The 16,587-nt window shown below is 31.8% G+C and overlaps 1 protein-coding gene across 7 annotated transcripts in view; it reads left to right on the top strand.

Annotated features, from left to right (window-relative positions):
• LOC124534062 (CBP80/20-dependent translation initiation factor) overlaps positions 1–16,587 on the top strand; it is a 40,508-nt gene that overhangs the window by 12,130 nt on the left and 11,791 nt on the right. For 5 of the 7 annotated variants that reach the window (XM_047109727.1, XM_047109724.1, XM_047109725.1 and 2 more), the window contains exons 2-5: positions 2,798–2,871; positions 8,950–9,708; positions 10,208–10,289; positions 12,054–12,189. In XM_047109727.1, the coding sequence (XP_046965683.1) occupies positions 9,580–9,708; positions 10,208–10,289; positions 12,054–12,189 (347 nt within the window). In that variant the 5' untranslated portion in view covers positions 2,798–2,871; positions 8,950–9,579. The remainder of the gene's footprint in view (positions 1–2,797; positions 2,872–8,949; positions 9,709–10,207; positions 10,290–12,053; positions 12,190–16,587) is intronic. The other 2 variants (XM_047109726.1, XM_047109728.1) reach the window with 2 other exon arrangements.

The following is a 16,587-nucleotide window of genomic DNA, read 5'->3' as shown; positions in this document are numbered from 1 at the left end:
TTCGGAATTATTTGGAATGGAAAACTAAGGAGTTTAGTTGACTATGATAATTGAGTAATATTTGTGTCTAGTACAATATAGTAATATTTACAGTTACAATTGTTACTTTTTTAAACAGGTATAAATATTTTTCAAATGTCTCAATAGTAAGAAAGTAAATATTTTTCTTTTCTATAATCAATAATTCTCTAAAGGAAGGCACTTTCTATCCGTTGAAAACACCGGATAGAAAACAGTCTTGGGAAATATATAATTATGGTAAGATTATAAGTTATGCTTAGATTTATATATTAAATCTGGGAAATATAATAGATAACTTTTTGTTTTTATTCATGGTATGCAAGATTAAATTGGACATGGGATATCCAATTATCGATCACATAAATCGATTTTAAATCGATCAATTATCGATTACCAACAAAACAAAGACAGTTGTGGAACGTGCCCAGTGACCTAGAACCCGAGTCTCATTATGTCGTGTGTACACAGTTGCTTTAAGATCGTCGCAAGATTGCACAAATTATGTAAGGAATTTTGGACTTTATTGTAGGTCAATAAAGTGCTAATTAGTCTGACATTTTATAGATAGAACTACTATTTTTATAAAGCGTAAGTACGCATGTGTCAGACGGCAGTCAGTAAACACGGTGATGTCATGCGGCACCGCCTACAGTGTTGGAAGTTTTGAAATTTTGTATAAAGACGTAATATCTGACTTTTAAGGAGACCAGCCTCATATATGCAATGAATTATTATGAAGAAATTTTAGATTTTTTAGATGTAATTTATAAATATTGGTAATACTGAGTGTATAAAATGATGTCGTTCTGTCCGATTTTGGTAATGGTGACCGTTTCAAACGAACGGCAAACTGCGCAGGAATGACTACAGCGCAAGTGTGTTCACGAACACAAGGGCAATCATTATTCCCTCACTTTCCTACCCAATGGAACGCCAACGTGATGGGAATGGGAAAGGTTCAGTACCAACGGCACTGCGTGCGTGCTGAGGAATGGGAGTCCCATTCCTCGGAAAGCAGGCATTCAACGTGGAGCTAAAAATGATTCCGTTAATCGGAATTTCAATATCTCAGTACAATATCAATGTCCGCGACTCTATTCGCGTCAAATATATATAAATATATGTTTCTTTTTTATCCTTATTCAGTTCCCAGACTATCTCAATACTTTCATCACTTTCGGCTTAGTGTTTAAGTCGCGATAATGTGGAAAATAGCCATCTTATAATATTGGTATATATATTGTGTTATGATACAGTTATGCCTGCGTCTATTTTTCCTGATAAGTTGAACTCCGGAGCCTTTAAGAACAGTAAACAGGTTTATTTTGGATGGGCGTGTACCCCCTTCGTCTTTATCTACACTTTCCATCAGGTGAGATGGAAGACAAACGCCTATTCCATATAAATATGTAAAAAAAAATTGATTATATGAGTGCGTCATCTATCTTGTTACTTGAAATTTTTGTTGCCATCTTCATGAACGTTGCGGACAAAAAGTAAATAATTTCTTATATATTCTATAGAGCATACATCTTAAAGACAATTTTTACTTACTTCTAAAAGACAAGATTGTGCACGATCTACTGAAAAATCTATTACATAAGTTACAAGCTACCCTGGCTGCCAATGGATAATATTGAAAAAAAAGGAAAATATAATGTATACCCAAAGCGCTTTGAGTGACATTCTTAAGAATTGCACCTTTAATTCCTGAGATTATCCCCTACATACAAAAAGAAATATATAACCTATTTCCAATATTAGAATAAATAAAAACTATATCCATTTATCTGTCAATTTGAATTTACAACTGGCAACATTCGCAATGAAAAAAATACTTCTATATGTATGAAAACTAATTTTAGAAAATCGATTATACTCGAATTGAAAATTATCGATTAATTGTAATATCGATTTGCAATTGCTAATATAAATGTTATTACAATATGATAATTTGATACGTACGAGATAAACCGACGTTAAAGCTACATTACTAGTAAGACCAAGATGTATGATTTGTTTTGAAGGCATATACGCACATAGGCATGCATTAATACTGTTTTATAAATGAATATTTACTCCATTTACTGTTATTATTACTTGTATAACCTAGTCATGCTAGTTAAGTTGCCGACATAAGTCTTAAGACATGCACATACTAATTGGATTCTCCTATTAACACTGCTAGACTGTTAAACGTATTATATCTAATATACTTATATATTACTTGATACTTAACTCCTTGTTAACTTGTATTCAAAGAATTGTATATAAAACAAATTTAATAATATTCTGGTACAAAATGTCTTCAGATTATTAAAATTCCTTTCAAATATTGTAATATTTTTTTTTTGCAAGCAGTCCAGTTTTTAGTAACTTTGGATTGACAAAATGTAATGTTTTATTGGTTAATATTTATTTTTCCTTATATTAAAAAAAATAACGTGGTTACAAGGTACAAATCCATAAATATAGTGACTAAATCTTTATGAGTTTTATAATAATAAAATTAAACACGAATAATATTCAAAACAAAATATTCTTCCTTAGTCAATATAGTTTTAAAAAAAATAAGACGTTTTAGGTTTGTTAAATCAATCTCAACAATAGAATATTAAATGTAACGACTTTGGATGTCTAGGTATTCACTTTGAAATTACTAGAAGATTATCCAAAAGTAATTCAGGCTAAGCAAATATGCTTGACGTTACACGTCTTGTTGGATTACCTTCATAAATTGAATGACGTGTTAAAGAGATGAAATTCGTTGTTGCAGTGAAACCAATACGAGTAAAGTGAACGAGTCTCGAGTGCAGAGAACGACGAGTGACAGCGCACAACGAGAGAGCGGTAAGTAGGTTTACCATCTCCTTTTTATTTAATAGATGACACTTTTTTTTTAATATCCTATGTAATTAGTCAAGGTCGTGTCATATTCATCCTAAGTGAAACCTACGACAATACCGTTTGTATAAATTAGTATATAAAAAAGTTTTTTAAAAATCGATTTTAATTTCATTGTAAAGGAATCGATTATTGCTCTCTCTGATTTCTTTATTGTAAACATTTTATTTGAGTTTTAGCATCGCAATCTTAAGTATTTTTCCAATTTACTGAACTTGATGCATGTGACGTTTATTGAACATGACTAATTAACTTTCACATGTATTATAGAATGATAAAATTGAGAATAAATATGATTGTTTGTTAATGTTACAAACTTGATAGTGTGGGTAGACTAGGGCCATTTTTTTATTCTAATCCGTCGTGTTACTCGTTTGCCCACGTTGATTACGGAGGTCAGACAATCTTTCTTTGCAATGAATGATAATGATAATGTCCTTAAGGCTATACGACTTAGGTAGACAATTACAACGTATGTCAGTTAACTTCTCAGTGCACCGCAAAGATAAACATGATAATCTTGGTGGTTGGTGCTTGGTGGTGGTTGGTTGGTAATCCAGCATTAATAGGGAGAGGAAGATGCTAATCGAAGTCTTTAGCTAGGTATAACTGAGTCACAGAGTGTAGATGTCAGTTACCATAATTTTAATTAAACGCAGTACTGTATTATAAGTCTCACTGAAGCTCACCGAAATCTATACTTCAAAACTAATATTATAAATGTGAAATTGACTCTGTCTGTCTGTCGCTCTTTCACTACCAAAGCAATAAACCGAATATAATAAAATTTGGTATGAAGCAAATTTTGAACTCCAAGATATAGGCTACTTTTTTGCCTAACATATGTCAAACAACCCTTAGGGGGCTATGACGAGAGTAAAGTCGCAGCCGACAACTAGTATCCAATAAAAAAACACAACTAAAATAACAACAATTCACTTAGTATCCTCTTAATTTTTTCTTTAAAAATTTAATACCAATTCACCGATATTAGTGATGCATCTTCTCTCGATTCCATAGATTATAATTCTAATCTCGACTAATGATATCATGTTCATTCAAGGTCTAAGTTGTTTATCTGTCTTTACTACTTCTGCCATTGGAATCGACTACACAGACATCCGTCTTTCTAGTATATAATACTACGTTTTAGTTACAAATTTGAATAAACAAGTATCACTTTAAAGCATACTAAAACGATGGTCACATTAGCGGTGGCGGTGAGTCACAGCGGACACAGACACCGGCACGAATCGCGCTTGTAACTGTAAGGTGGCTAGCATCGTCCGTGTATTCAAAGACATATTCATTAACAAGTGTGTGTCTGCAACTCTGTTCCGAATATTAGGTAGGTATCGTTGTTTGTGATGTAACGCAGAAGTTTTTATTTATGCATTAATTATTGATTACATTGCATTAAAACTGTTAAGACATTTCCCGTTTTTTACATACCTCTATAGTCTGTTCCAATCGAATAAACTTTAAGTATAAACAAACCTCAGCTATCTTGTATATCTACTAGTAATAGTTCTTCATAGTATAAAACAGTCGCTTTCTCTGTACCTATATCCCTTTGTATGCTTAAATCTTCAAAACTACGCAACGGATTTTGATGCGGTTTTTTTAAAAGAGTGATTCGAGAAGAAAGTTTTTATATATAATACGTGGACAATTTAGTAAAGATGTCATATCTTTGCACCCGTGCGAAGCTGGGTCGCTAGTAAATAATATATTTTTATCGGCAATTACTTCTAAAGTTCCAATAACAGTTTTGTAGACGTTTAAAACGCCATTGTTTCACAAATTCATAGATTATCAAGCTCTTGACCAATCACATAGCATCAATTCAATCGTCCTCTTGTGCTTGGAACAGAATAAGTAGCATTTGATTTTAACTGCACGTAGATTTGAAATATTATTATTTTCGTTATTTTCGTATTAGGTTCGTTTCCCAGCCGAGTTGATGTAATCTACATCAACTCGGCTGGGAATCATTAGTTGTTTATGTTGTCTTGGGTCTGTGTGTTTGTGGTACCGTCGTTACTTTTGATTTTCCATAACACAAGTGCTTTAGCTACTTACATTGGGGTTAGAGTAATGCATGTGATGTGATGTTGTCTCATTCCATAATTCTTTAAAGGAAGCCTTTACGGGGGAGCGGCCTGTAGAGGCTTCCATTACAGAAGTATCCATTACATACATGTATTTTAAAAAAGACTGCTTCATTTAAATATTACCGTTTAACTGTTATTTAATTAAATTAAAAAAAAACCTCATAGATAACTTATGATGATAAAAATATTCGTATATGATTAATCTTAATATAATTTATGAAACCCGTTTTATCCAGTGGCTAGGTTATAAAGTAACAAAAGTAATGGTATCGTCTACAACAATAAAGACCTTAGTGGAGCTTATTTTAGGTATGCAGTACTTACATATCCGTTTCGAAAAGTTAGCAAATATTGTTTGTCCTGAGGTAGACGCTTTTACCGTTTATATTAGTTTGCTTTTCAGATTATAAGTGGGAAGGAATAGAGAAAGCAATTGAGCATAAATACATATCATCGTACATTGACTTTTATCTTCCTTGAAAATGACTGCGCTGGCCGCAATTAGTAGTAGGAATTAGAACGACGGCATTACTCACTAGCCTTATCTTATCGAATCAAATGAAAATATACTTTATTTAAGTACAATCATAAATCATTTTTGAACCATTTTTACATTACCGATTTAATGTAAAGTAGATTCTACCAAGAACCGTCAAGAAACTTAGTAGTTACTCCTTTCCGCCATTTTCAATACACATCATTGTATATGATAGTCAACCACATATTTATAATCAAAATAAGACAAATGATTATTATCAAAAATATGTATGAATTCCTAATTGTAATTTAATGTCGATATATCGTTTCATTTTAAGTATAATTCCGCTTTAAGAAGATTTTATGAGTCGACTGTAAGATATGTTTCATAAATAATCTTGCCATATAGAAAAACTCGTCACAGATAACTTAAACCCGGTTACATAAAATAAACATTACATAGAGTCTTTAATAAACTGTAATGATTTAAAGAGATAAAAATGTTTAAAATTGTACCATTTATTGCTCATTTTAAAAGTGGTTTAATAGACTAAGTAAAATAAATTATGATATACAAATAAGATATTTTAAAAAAAGTTGATTATCAGGATTTTTGTTAATATTTTTACTGTGATGAATTTTCTTTTTAGTTTTTCTGAACTTATTGTAGAAACACTTATTGTTTTAGTTAATAAAAGGTAGTAAAAAAACATTTGAACTTCACTGTAGCCGTACACGAATAAACTTAATCCTTAGTTGTCTTTTTTTATTAAAAAACAAACCGGTCCGTGATGAGGACGATGTATCGAATACCAAGGTCTTTCAGGCTGAACAAGTCCATACTAATATCATAAACGAGTTTTTTTTTTAAGTAAAACCTCATTGGTTAAATTTATCAATGAGATCTTTCACTGCCTCCCCTTTAATATAGTTTTCACAAAACTGCGCACGTTAAAACTGCATACAACATAGTATATCATGTTATAACATATTTTAGCAAATTTAAGGTAAATTTATTTAATATAAAATATAACACACCACATAGCTCATCTTGTAGCATATGTCTGTTACTTTTTTTAAGATAAAATTACTGAATCGAATTTGATCAAAGTTGGCTTCTTAAGTCCAAAGTGGAACAATTCCTCAAACGGGAAAAACATCCACTGATACCAGTGGTAGGACTATAAAATATATTCACATCGCAGTGAGATTACCTGAAACATTAATCTATTAATGCATCGTTAGCGATATTGACTTCTGAATTACAAATATGGTATCGTGTGTTAAGATAAATTATTATTACAGATGATTGCAGTCTTTAATATACAAAACGAGAAAAACGGTCAGTAGATGTTATATGCCTTGTTTTACGTGCCAACTGATCCAAAACGAGATTTATCCCCTATAAATTTAATGTATATGGATTCAGTAGTTATGTCATTTATTGATATAGATTTAATTAATAAATGTTAAATTTAATTCAAGAACACAAAAACCTTTGGAGAAAGAAATATTTATGAAATCACACGTGGTTTTAATTCTTTTTAATAAAATTTATTATTACACATTCTTAGGAAGCGCCGAGTGAAATTTAATTTAATTCAATTGGCTGTCGTTTGTGTAGGCGTTAATTACTCTGGACGAGACGAAGTGAAATTTCGTTGTCTCGGTATGTATTTTGGAAGTCCAAGTTGAATTATCGAATTGTTTCAGTCTAAGATTAAACATTTTATACTGTATACGCTTAGAAGTTTCATTTTGATATAGTTTTTGTATTTTTATTTTTAATTTTAAATCAAATCGGCACATGTATAACATTCGATATTTAAAATAATCTTACAAGTATTAATATAGTTAGCTAAGAATTTCAAATTACTTTTTTTTAATGGTGGCAATGACGTTATTACTATAAGGACAATATAATTAAGAAAAATTAACCTGTAAGATGTTTTTGGAGCTCGTATTATCCGCAGTAAGGTAAGGCTTATTTATATAAAAATACATATCGCCACGTCGTTCCCAAGAAAATAAAAAGCGTAATTCAAAATAAACTTATTTTTTAGTATACAATAATATGTTAATTTTTCGGGTTAACCGCAGTGATGTTCTCGCTATTAGCGAAATAAATTACGCCAATTAAAACAATAAATGCTTAGCATTTGAAGTTTGCTTTGAGAGTTTATTTATTTATTAGTCATGCGAATAATCATTAAATCTAGCTTGTCCAAAAAGCAACCGTGCTTGTCCAGGCTTACAGGCAACCTTCAGTTAAATAGTGCTATCATTTTGTCTCGATAAACATATATATGTATGTCTGTTTTAGATTGTAATGTGTAAATGATCACTAAACGGAACGATTACTCTATAAATAATTTGACAAATTAAAAGGTATATTTTTATTTTCTTTGATGCTTATAGCTATAAATATTAAAGGCAACATTAAAAAAATATAATATATTTCGAATTTCGACCACCACACAAACCTTGATTTGATTAAAATATCGATGAGTTATAAATCTTGAATATGGTACAAGTAATAGTTTATTATGTTTATGCCTCGCCTACTATTCCGTCGACCTTCGTTACCATGTATTCTGTACTACAAGCAGTCCATAAATAAAATTATTACGCCGGTCCAGAGAACTTCCACGGATATACCTTATTCTGCGTGAATATCAAAAAAGGCGTCTATTTTGTGCGATGAAAATATTAGTAGATGCGTATATTTTTTTAATCATAGCCATACATAAATAACATATAATAATAAAAAAAAATTATGAACCTCTTAAAACACATATAACAAAGTTTTAAAATAAATTATATTTAAGATTTTGAATCAATTTCTATGATTTCTAAATCAATATATGTATCGTTTAAATTAGGTAATGTATTCGTCATTGTATTATAAAAAATATATACGTGTCGAATTGAGAAGACTCCTTTCAAAATTCAAAACCAAATCAAAATAAACTTTATTCAAGTAGGCCTTTACAAGCACTTTTGAATCGTCATTTTACAATCAAGTGAAGCTACCACCGGTTCGGAAAGTAGATTCTACCGAGAAGAACCGGCAAGAAACTCAGTAGTTACTCTTTTTTAACATTTAAAAAATACAACGTCATGTTAATTAAATACAATTATTTCAATTAATGTTTTTAAAGTCGTTTAAAAATGAATGTCAAACGCACTTTATTTTTTTATGAATAAATAAGGGTATTTTATATAGCAATACATCGCTTAAGATTTTGTAGTAAAAAAATTAATAAAATAAAATTAAAATTCATGAAAATTTCAGCAGTAAATAAAAAATAAGTTTAAGCAGTTTCTAATAAGCTGCTCCAACTTACAAATTAAAACAGTTTACATATTTTCTGGAATCCTCCAATATACACATATTTAGTCTTCTAATAACACTAAATTATCTTTGTTTCAGATAAGGGGTTCAGGTAACCCCTGCAACGAAACGATTCAAGAAAGGAGCTGAAAGTGTCCTCATATTTCAGTCCCTCGATTTACAAATCGCTCTATCTCTGTCAGGCTAGCTCCTGCACCGCTCTCGCAAAGTTGTATAACGAACAATCTCGAAACCACGCCCCCTTTCCGTGGCCACGACTGGGGGTCTTAGAATATATTATATGCATATATAATCTGCAGTACAGATCTCTTAACGTGACGTCACAATATAATATTGTGATATAATTAATTATATATTAACTTTTTTTTTAGCTTTGTATAACTCGCATTTTGTATATTGCCCGTTTAGTAAAAAATTTTATAAATAAATTTTGTAAATAAAAAAAAATATATTTAACCAAAATATTATTGACATTGTAACTATTATACTAGTCATTCATCTAGTGTATTTATTTTAAAATATTCAGACTTTTAACGGATAGAGAATATAATTTAATAATAAAAAGCTTTTTGCGTTGAAGCATAAACGTAAGTTTGGGGTTTGCCAAAGAGAAGCAAACAAAACAAACCGTCCATAGAGTGCGAAAGTTACGAGAGTTTCGCACCCCTTTATATTTGAGTCTAGGTAGTGTTTAAAAAAATTGCCAAAATGCAAACCCAAATGGGGGGTGACCTGCAAAGGAGCTACCGGGTGCAGGACTTCGCCTCACCGGGGGTCATCATGAGAGAGCGAAGCTTCATACGGCCGCAGTCTCACCACAATATGCATCATAACCAGGTATTTACCAACAACAGTGCACAAAAATAAATTTTGTTTCGTTTGATTACTACTTCACTGCAGTATTTAATTTGATTATCTAAATAAACGTGTATAATGTCATGACCACAAAGGAGGAACAACACTATCTAAAATCTAACACCCACTTGCAATTTCTGAAACTTGATGGCCTTTAAAGCTGAGATATCTCAAAGTTAAGCAATAAGTACCTACTTAGCCTACCTAACTAATCGTAATATTGGTCCTTTAGTTTGATCCAGTTGAATCTGAAATTATAGTCTTTTACGTTTTTCTCATCGTTGCTCACTAATTCTGTTTTAATTTTGTCGATGATGCTTGTAGACATTCAGCCCGCGTTACATCTCTTGCTGTGTATAATACGCTGAAAATAAATCGTGACAGTCCATCAAGTCTCATAAACCGATGAATAACCAGGAAATATTTTCTTAACACACAATTTTGTATGTTGCGTAATATAAATCCATTCTCCCATTTACAGTTTCCGAACAATGGGAAACGGCGGAGTATGATTCTGACAAACGCCAAGGGGAAACCGACGCTCGAAATTTACAGACCTCCAGGTGAGATAATAATACGTATTTATAATCGATGCTGGTAAGAGTTTCCGATTCTGGGTAGCAATCGCGTCTTTCGGGAAGTGCTGGCTGGCAAGCGTCACCACGCGCAATTGGCGCCAAAATTAAAAATAAACAAAACATCAAATTTGGAACGCGTCGACAGTCTCATGTTTGTTGCGGTGTACGTGTGTCAAGTTTGTGTTTATTGAAATATCGATGCTGAAAACAAATATATACGAGGAATGTCGAGGTGTATAGTGAAACAATCAGTGGTTCAATCAATGGCCACACCGGTGGCTCAAGTGACACCAGTTTCTATAAGCACCGTTCCAATAGTACCGGTGACTAGTTCTGAATCGGCGCCAAGTGAACCAGTTTCTGAAGCATCAGGTACGATTCTATCATAATGGAGATACATTTATAAATGTGTACAATACAAGAATTAAATTTAATTTTAAATTGAATGTAACTCATAGTAATTATCAAAGAGCAATAATCGTTATACGTAATTTTTTTTAAATCTAATTTACGTTGAAGATATAATCTGTACGTTTAATTTGTTTATAAAATTAAGTTTCGATTTGATAAATTTGTCATTTTTGAGATATAGAAACCGATTTTGGCTATTTGCGTAATTCATAATTTGATAAAATCAAATTAACATAAAAGTTCAATTATCGATTTGTATCTTTTTTATTTTCATTGATTAATTACTATCAACGAATATATATAACTTATAACTATGAATAGCAGCGAATCTTAATGTTCATATTTTATATTATCCAAGTTTAATGGCGTATTAGCGATTTAAGGAATCAATAATAATTCTTACAAACCCATGGCCGCTGGCCACTTACCATCAGGTGGACCTGTATCATAAAAAAAACTATTTCGTTTGTTGTACGCAAAAAAAATGTTCTTTACTATTAATTCAACTGAACTGTGATCGATCCAAACAAGCAAAAAATTGCCAGTGAATTTTTTTTTTTACATTATTTGCAAATATGATAATCGAATACAGTTATGCCATTAGACTCAGCTACAGAGTAAAAAAAACGTTTACTTCTCGTTTATTAGAAAACCGTTAGACGTGTTAATGTACTTGGGCTTCTCTTATCAAAGTTAAACTTGAACAACATTTATATTAAATTGTTTAATTACGAGGATTAATTTTGGCATAAATGTATCAAGTTATCGTAGAATAATCTAGAAGGCAAATCGAACTACGTGCTTCGGTTAGACGAGCGCGAACGGCTAGCTGTAAATCTTGGATGAAAGTTTGCTCATTTGACCGAGACGGCAAGAATCACGCACGTCTGTTATTTAGCAGGTGTTATGAATCTTCGAAATTGTACCAAGTTTCGAAATAATTACATCAAAATAAATAACAGGGGATTGTAGTTAATTGTTTTAATCGAATACGATTTAAAGTTGAATTAATTTAACTAATAAGACTAGGAGATGCTAATCATTTCAGTAATACGTAATTTATCCTGTCTAGTAGAAACGAGAGAGATTTTTATTATCTTTCCATATAAGCCTTAAAATATTCCGCACACTCTGTCACAAACGTAGCCTTTATAAAATTCACATTTCACACTTCCTCACGAATTGTCACGCATACTCTTATCCATTCAAACATTTCTATCTCTTTTTTTCATTCACGTTCACCTTCATTTCGGTCACATCGTCTTCACCGTCGTTCTCTAACGTCCATTCTAACCTTTCCTATCATCTCTTCTCTTGACGACCGACGTTGACCACCAGGTGTCCGCACAGACGGCGTGGCGACCACCACGGCGGCGAACACTGCGACCACACCGTCCGCACATGGCTCCGCTAACAAGCTAAATGTACACGCAAAGGAGTTCACGATGGCCAAGCCCGCTGACCTGCATAATAGGTGAGTTAGTTGGATATCATATATATTGAGTTATTAGTCTTGCTTAGGTAGTATGCAAACAATGTTGTGGTTATATAGAGCCCTACAGTATAGACCCTACTGTACCTATATAGCCTTCTGACGTACTGTCAAATATTATATATCAGACGATGATATTAAAAGTGATTTATTATATTTGTTTACTTAATATTTAATATTTTTTATAATATAAGACCTGTAAATTAGATTTAAAGATAAGTTTATTATATGAAGTTCTCATATTTTAAAATATATGTATAATAATAAAAACCGTTAAAAACATAATTTCCATGATTAATACTATTACTGCAATAGAAACCTTAAACATACAATTTATTGTTTGTCTCAGTAAATTATTTATAAGTATATATTACTGTCATCATAAGTAAAATAATGAAAAATGCGGGATTCATATAAAACTAAATACTTATATCAAGTTGCGTTGACCTTCATTATGAAATAATTCTTAATGGTGGAAAGGGAATATTGCGAGGGCTGTAGCGAGCAGCCCTAAAACGTCCTTAATGTCGTTTACGTTACAAACCTCTTGTGATGTAATGTTTTGGACGTGCAGACCACTCGTAATTATGTAGGTAGACGACTAATCCTACTTCAGAGAAGCCAAAAATAGGAATCGAATTATCGAAGACCTTGACATTATTCGATTAAGCCATTTTGGAAACGATACAATCAAAATACACGATTTAAAGCGAAAATATCAAACTTGATTCATATCGATTAATTGTAACTTTAGGTTTGCGTTCATAGTTCACATGTAGAAAATGGTCGAAACCTTATAGACTGAAGACAGTCGGAATCACTGAAATCACGTCGTTGGCTCGTTTCCAGATGTATCAAAAATGTTGAGATAGTTTACGCGATTTCCGTTCATGCTGAAGCGTAGGTGCGTAGTATCAATTTGTAAGCGATTTTGTTATCACTTTGTTCTCGGCCTCGGTGACGTGAGCACGCCCTCACGCCGACACGCCGACACCGCCCGAGCAGCGTGACGCTGGAACGCGCTAACTGCGCACGCGTCGCCCGTGCCTCTGGGGAGACACGCGGTCTTCCCAAACGAACGCGACCAAACAAAGCCGAACAAATCGCGAACGCATTCGAACGAAAATTAAAAATAAACTCATTTTTTAATAGCACAATTTCTTGTTGTCACCATTTACATTCAACTAAAGGATATATATAATCGACATTCGTTAATTTAGTTTCGTTAAGTTAATATAATTATTTAAGGTAAAATAGATCAGTTTTATCGCGACATACTGTCAAGTTTACTTAAAGATTCACAAAGCTATTGTTCGTAAAGCTATTTGCAATAAATTCAAGTGACGTGTTGTAAGCTGTAAACAAACATTTTTTATCTAAATTCTTGTTACAACAGTTACAGTAGTGACTTGGAATCGAGGTGATTGTTGCATATCTAGGAGAATACTTTGTGGATTTGTATCATAATGGTTCGCGGGAGATACTCGACGTCGGATATGTGAGTAAAAACTATTATTATGCTGTGAATTTAGTGGAAGGAGTAATTTTAGACTTCACGTGAATTGCTGTATTAAAAATGCAAAATCATATAATTTTGTTCGTATGAAACAAAGTTCAATTCCACTGGCAACATTCAAATTATGGCCGTTTCCTCTTCCTGTCATTAAATTTATTTCAGCTCACAATGGGAGTATTGAACTCTTGCATAAATAGAGTTTTAATTTGTTAGGTACTTAAAAAAATAACAGGCATAAATTGGACCCGATTTGATAAAATTGTAAATAAAAAAAAATGTCTACTTAATATAATTCAACTAAAATAAATACCGAGTGTGGCAGATGATGCGAAGGTAGGGTCTTCGATTCTGTACCGCCATAATACAAAAAATAATGGAGTCATATAGGTTATTAAAATATAGAGAAGAATAAAGCAATAATATAACCTGCTTTACAAAAGGAACTAATTTATTCCGATGTATACATACAATTTATTTTACAATATATATAATATACTTACATAAATTTTATAATACTCTACACTGACGAACCGTACCTATTAAGCGCATGTGGAAAACCATTCATTAGTATTGTCACTGAGCTGTCGTTAAAAACCAAGGCCGGAGCGCCGTAATAGATGTAAATATTTTTCCGTTTATAAACATGACACTATTCGCGCGTATGACAATTATGTCTCTCAACTGTCCACTAAGTGCAATTTGGCAACTTAGCAAGTTACTAAGTTTACATGAACTAGACACTACTTATTGCTTAAATCTTTTACGACCGTCATTAACTTATACGTTACTTTTCAAATGTACTTGTTAGAATTGAATATTTTGATTTTCTACTAAACATAAAAATACATAGAAAAGAAATCCTGAAGAAATTTTGAAAGTCATTGCATTACGTTAAAATTAAAGAAATGTTCGTATAGAAGAAGTGTTTGCAAATCTCTAGAGACATAAATATGCATGTGCACCAAAACAGCTACGAAATTGTTATCAACCAAATTATATTTTGGAAAGCTTATATTTCGTTAAATTTGTAAAACAATTTGTATATTTTTTACTCAAAAATATTATAAGTAATACAGATTATTTTTAAATTTGACACAGAAACGTATGTTAAAACTTCCAGACTCTACTGTATCATTAAACAGCTATCATTGGAGAGTTTAGTCTATATTACATGGATTGTATTGTATTGATATTGACAATGAAATCGAAATCATTTCTTTTAAGTCATCCTTACTTGCGGTTTTATAACCATCTCGGGTTTCCGCCCACATATTTCTGTTATTATGTGATTCATACGGTCGCATGTTTAATACTTAAAGCATTAGGAAAATTGACCAATTTATCTCGAGTAACACTTAACATTCTTTGTCAGTTTCTTTTGTTGCTATACGATTATTGGGTTTATTCTCGCTGATCATACTAAAATGAAGAAATAACTTAATATTAAGTTGTTTTTCTTTTTAAATTTCGTTTTGAGTATTTGTCTGTATTAATTACTGGCTGATTAATAGCTGGAGTACGAGGTTTTTCTGTAGTTTGAAATGTTTTAACAATACGTTTAAACAAGACGACTGTATGTGAACACTGTTTTATTTACACACATGTAATTTTGTCTTAATTAAAATGGTCATTGCAGCTGCTCTATCGAATCCACTTCAAATTTAGTTTCAATGATTTTTTTGATAATAAAACCTAGGATTATTTTTTTAAATAATGATATAAAAGGTTTATAGTAAATATTCTCCTAAGGCTTCGTGTAGGGCTTGGTGAGGCCCCGCCACCCATTATATAAATAATACTACTTGTAAGATGTTTTGACCTATTTCTTATGATGATAATAAAACTAGCTACTTTGAATGGGTATACAATATACTTGTTATACGATGTATATAATATGTACCTATAGCTGAAGAATAACTACTAAAGTTCATGATACATATACAGTTTTCTAAAATATTTATTCTAAATTTAAAAATAGCTATGTGTTTATTAATTATAAGTAAAGTGTTGTGTGTAACGGTTTTTAAAGGAACAATAATACCATTATTTGCATCACAGCTGCTCTGTCTGAGGTCGGTCAGTCTCTAATTCATACCGAAGAGTTCACGCTTGTGATTCAGTGTTGAGGTAACACTATCTGACGCTATAGTATTACCTGCAGCGCAGATACATGTCTCTATCGATATTGTGTGTGAGTTTCACTCGCTGTGATATAAATACTCTTTGTAACAATTTTGTAATTACCCGTTTAGTCATTACCATTAGTAACTATAGTACCTAAGTCATCAATGTGAGTATGATGTTGATATTCGCTTATTAGATTTATAGAATCCCATTTTATTTAGGGAAGTTTAGGAACTATTTAAAAAGGTATCATAAAAATGTATATTTTTATGTAACACAAACAAGTACAAATAATAGAAAAGAAATAATAACTAACAATTTCTGGTTCTAGCGTTACATACGCATAATTTTAACAAGATTTATAATAAAGGAATAAGTACTGTATTAACGTTAATACTTTTTTGTACAAGCTCCAAGTCAAACGGTGCGTATCAAGCGTAGTGTAACACATTCAACCAATTGGCGATTCGAAACCAATGTTTATTTACAAACAATAAATTAAAAACGCTATATTTATTTTTATGAAGATTGAACTTTTCCATCGAAACACTCGCACATTGCCGTCAATGTGTAATGAACTATGAACACGTTTTTATAGTACGTCTGGAAACTACTACTAATAACAAGACTAAGGAGTTTGTTTCAAACTCAGAAACAGAATCGTCGACAACCTACAAAACCATGTATTGTCTAGAAACAGAATACACTAATTGCATTATTTAACACTTGAATTATTTTTA

Source organism: Vanessa cardui, chromosome 12 (genome assembly GCF_905220365.1).
Source record: "Vanessa cardui chromosome 12, ilVanCard2.1, whole genome shotgun sequence".
NCBI classification, from domain to species: Eukaryota; Metazoa; Arthropoda; class Insecta; order Lepidoptera; family Nymphalidae; genus Vanessa; species Vanessa cardui.
This window is presented reverse-complemented; position numbering and strand designations above follow the sequence as displayed.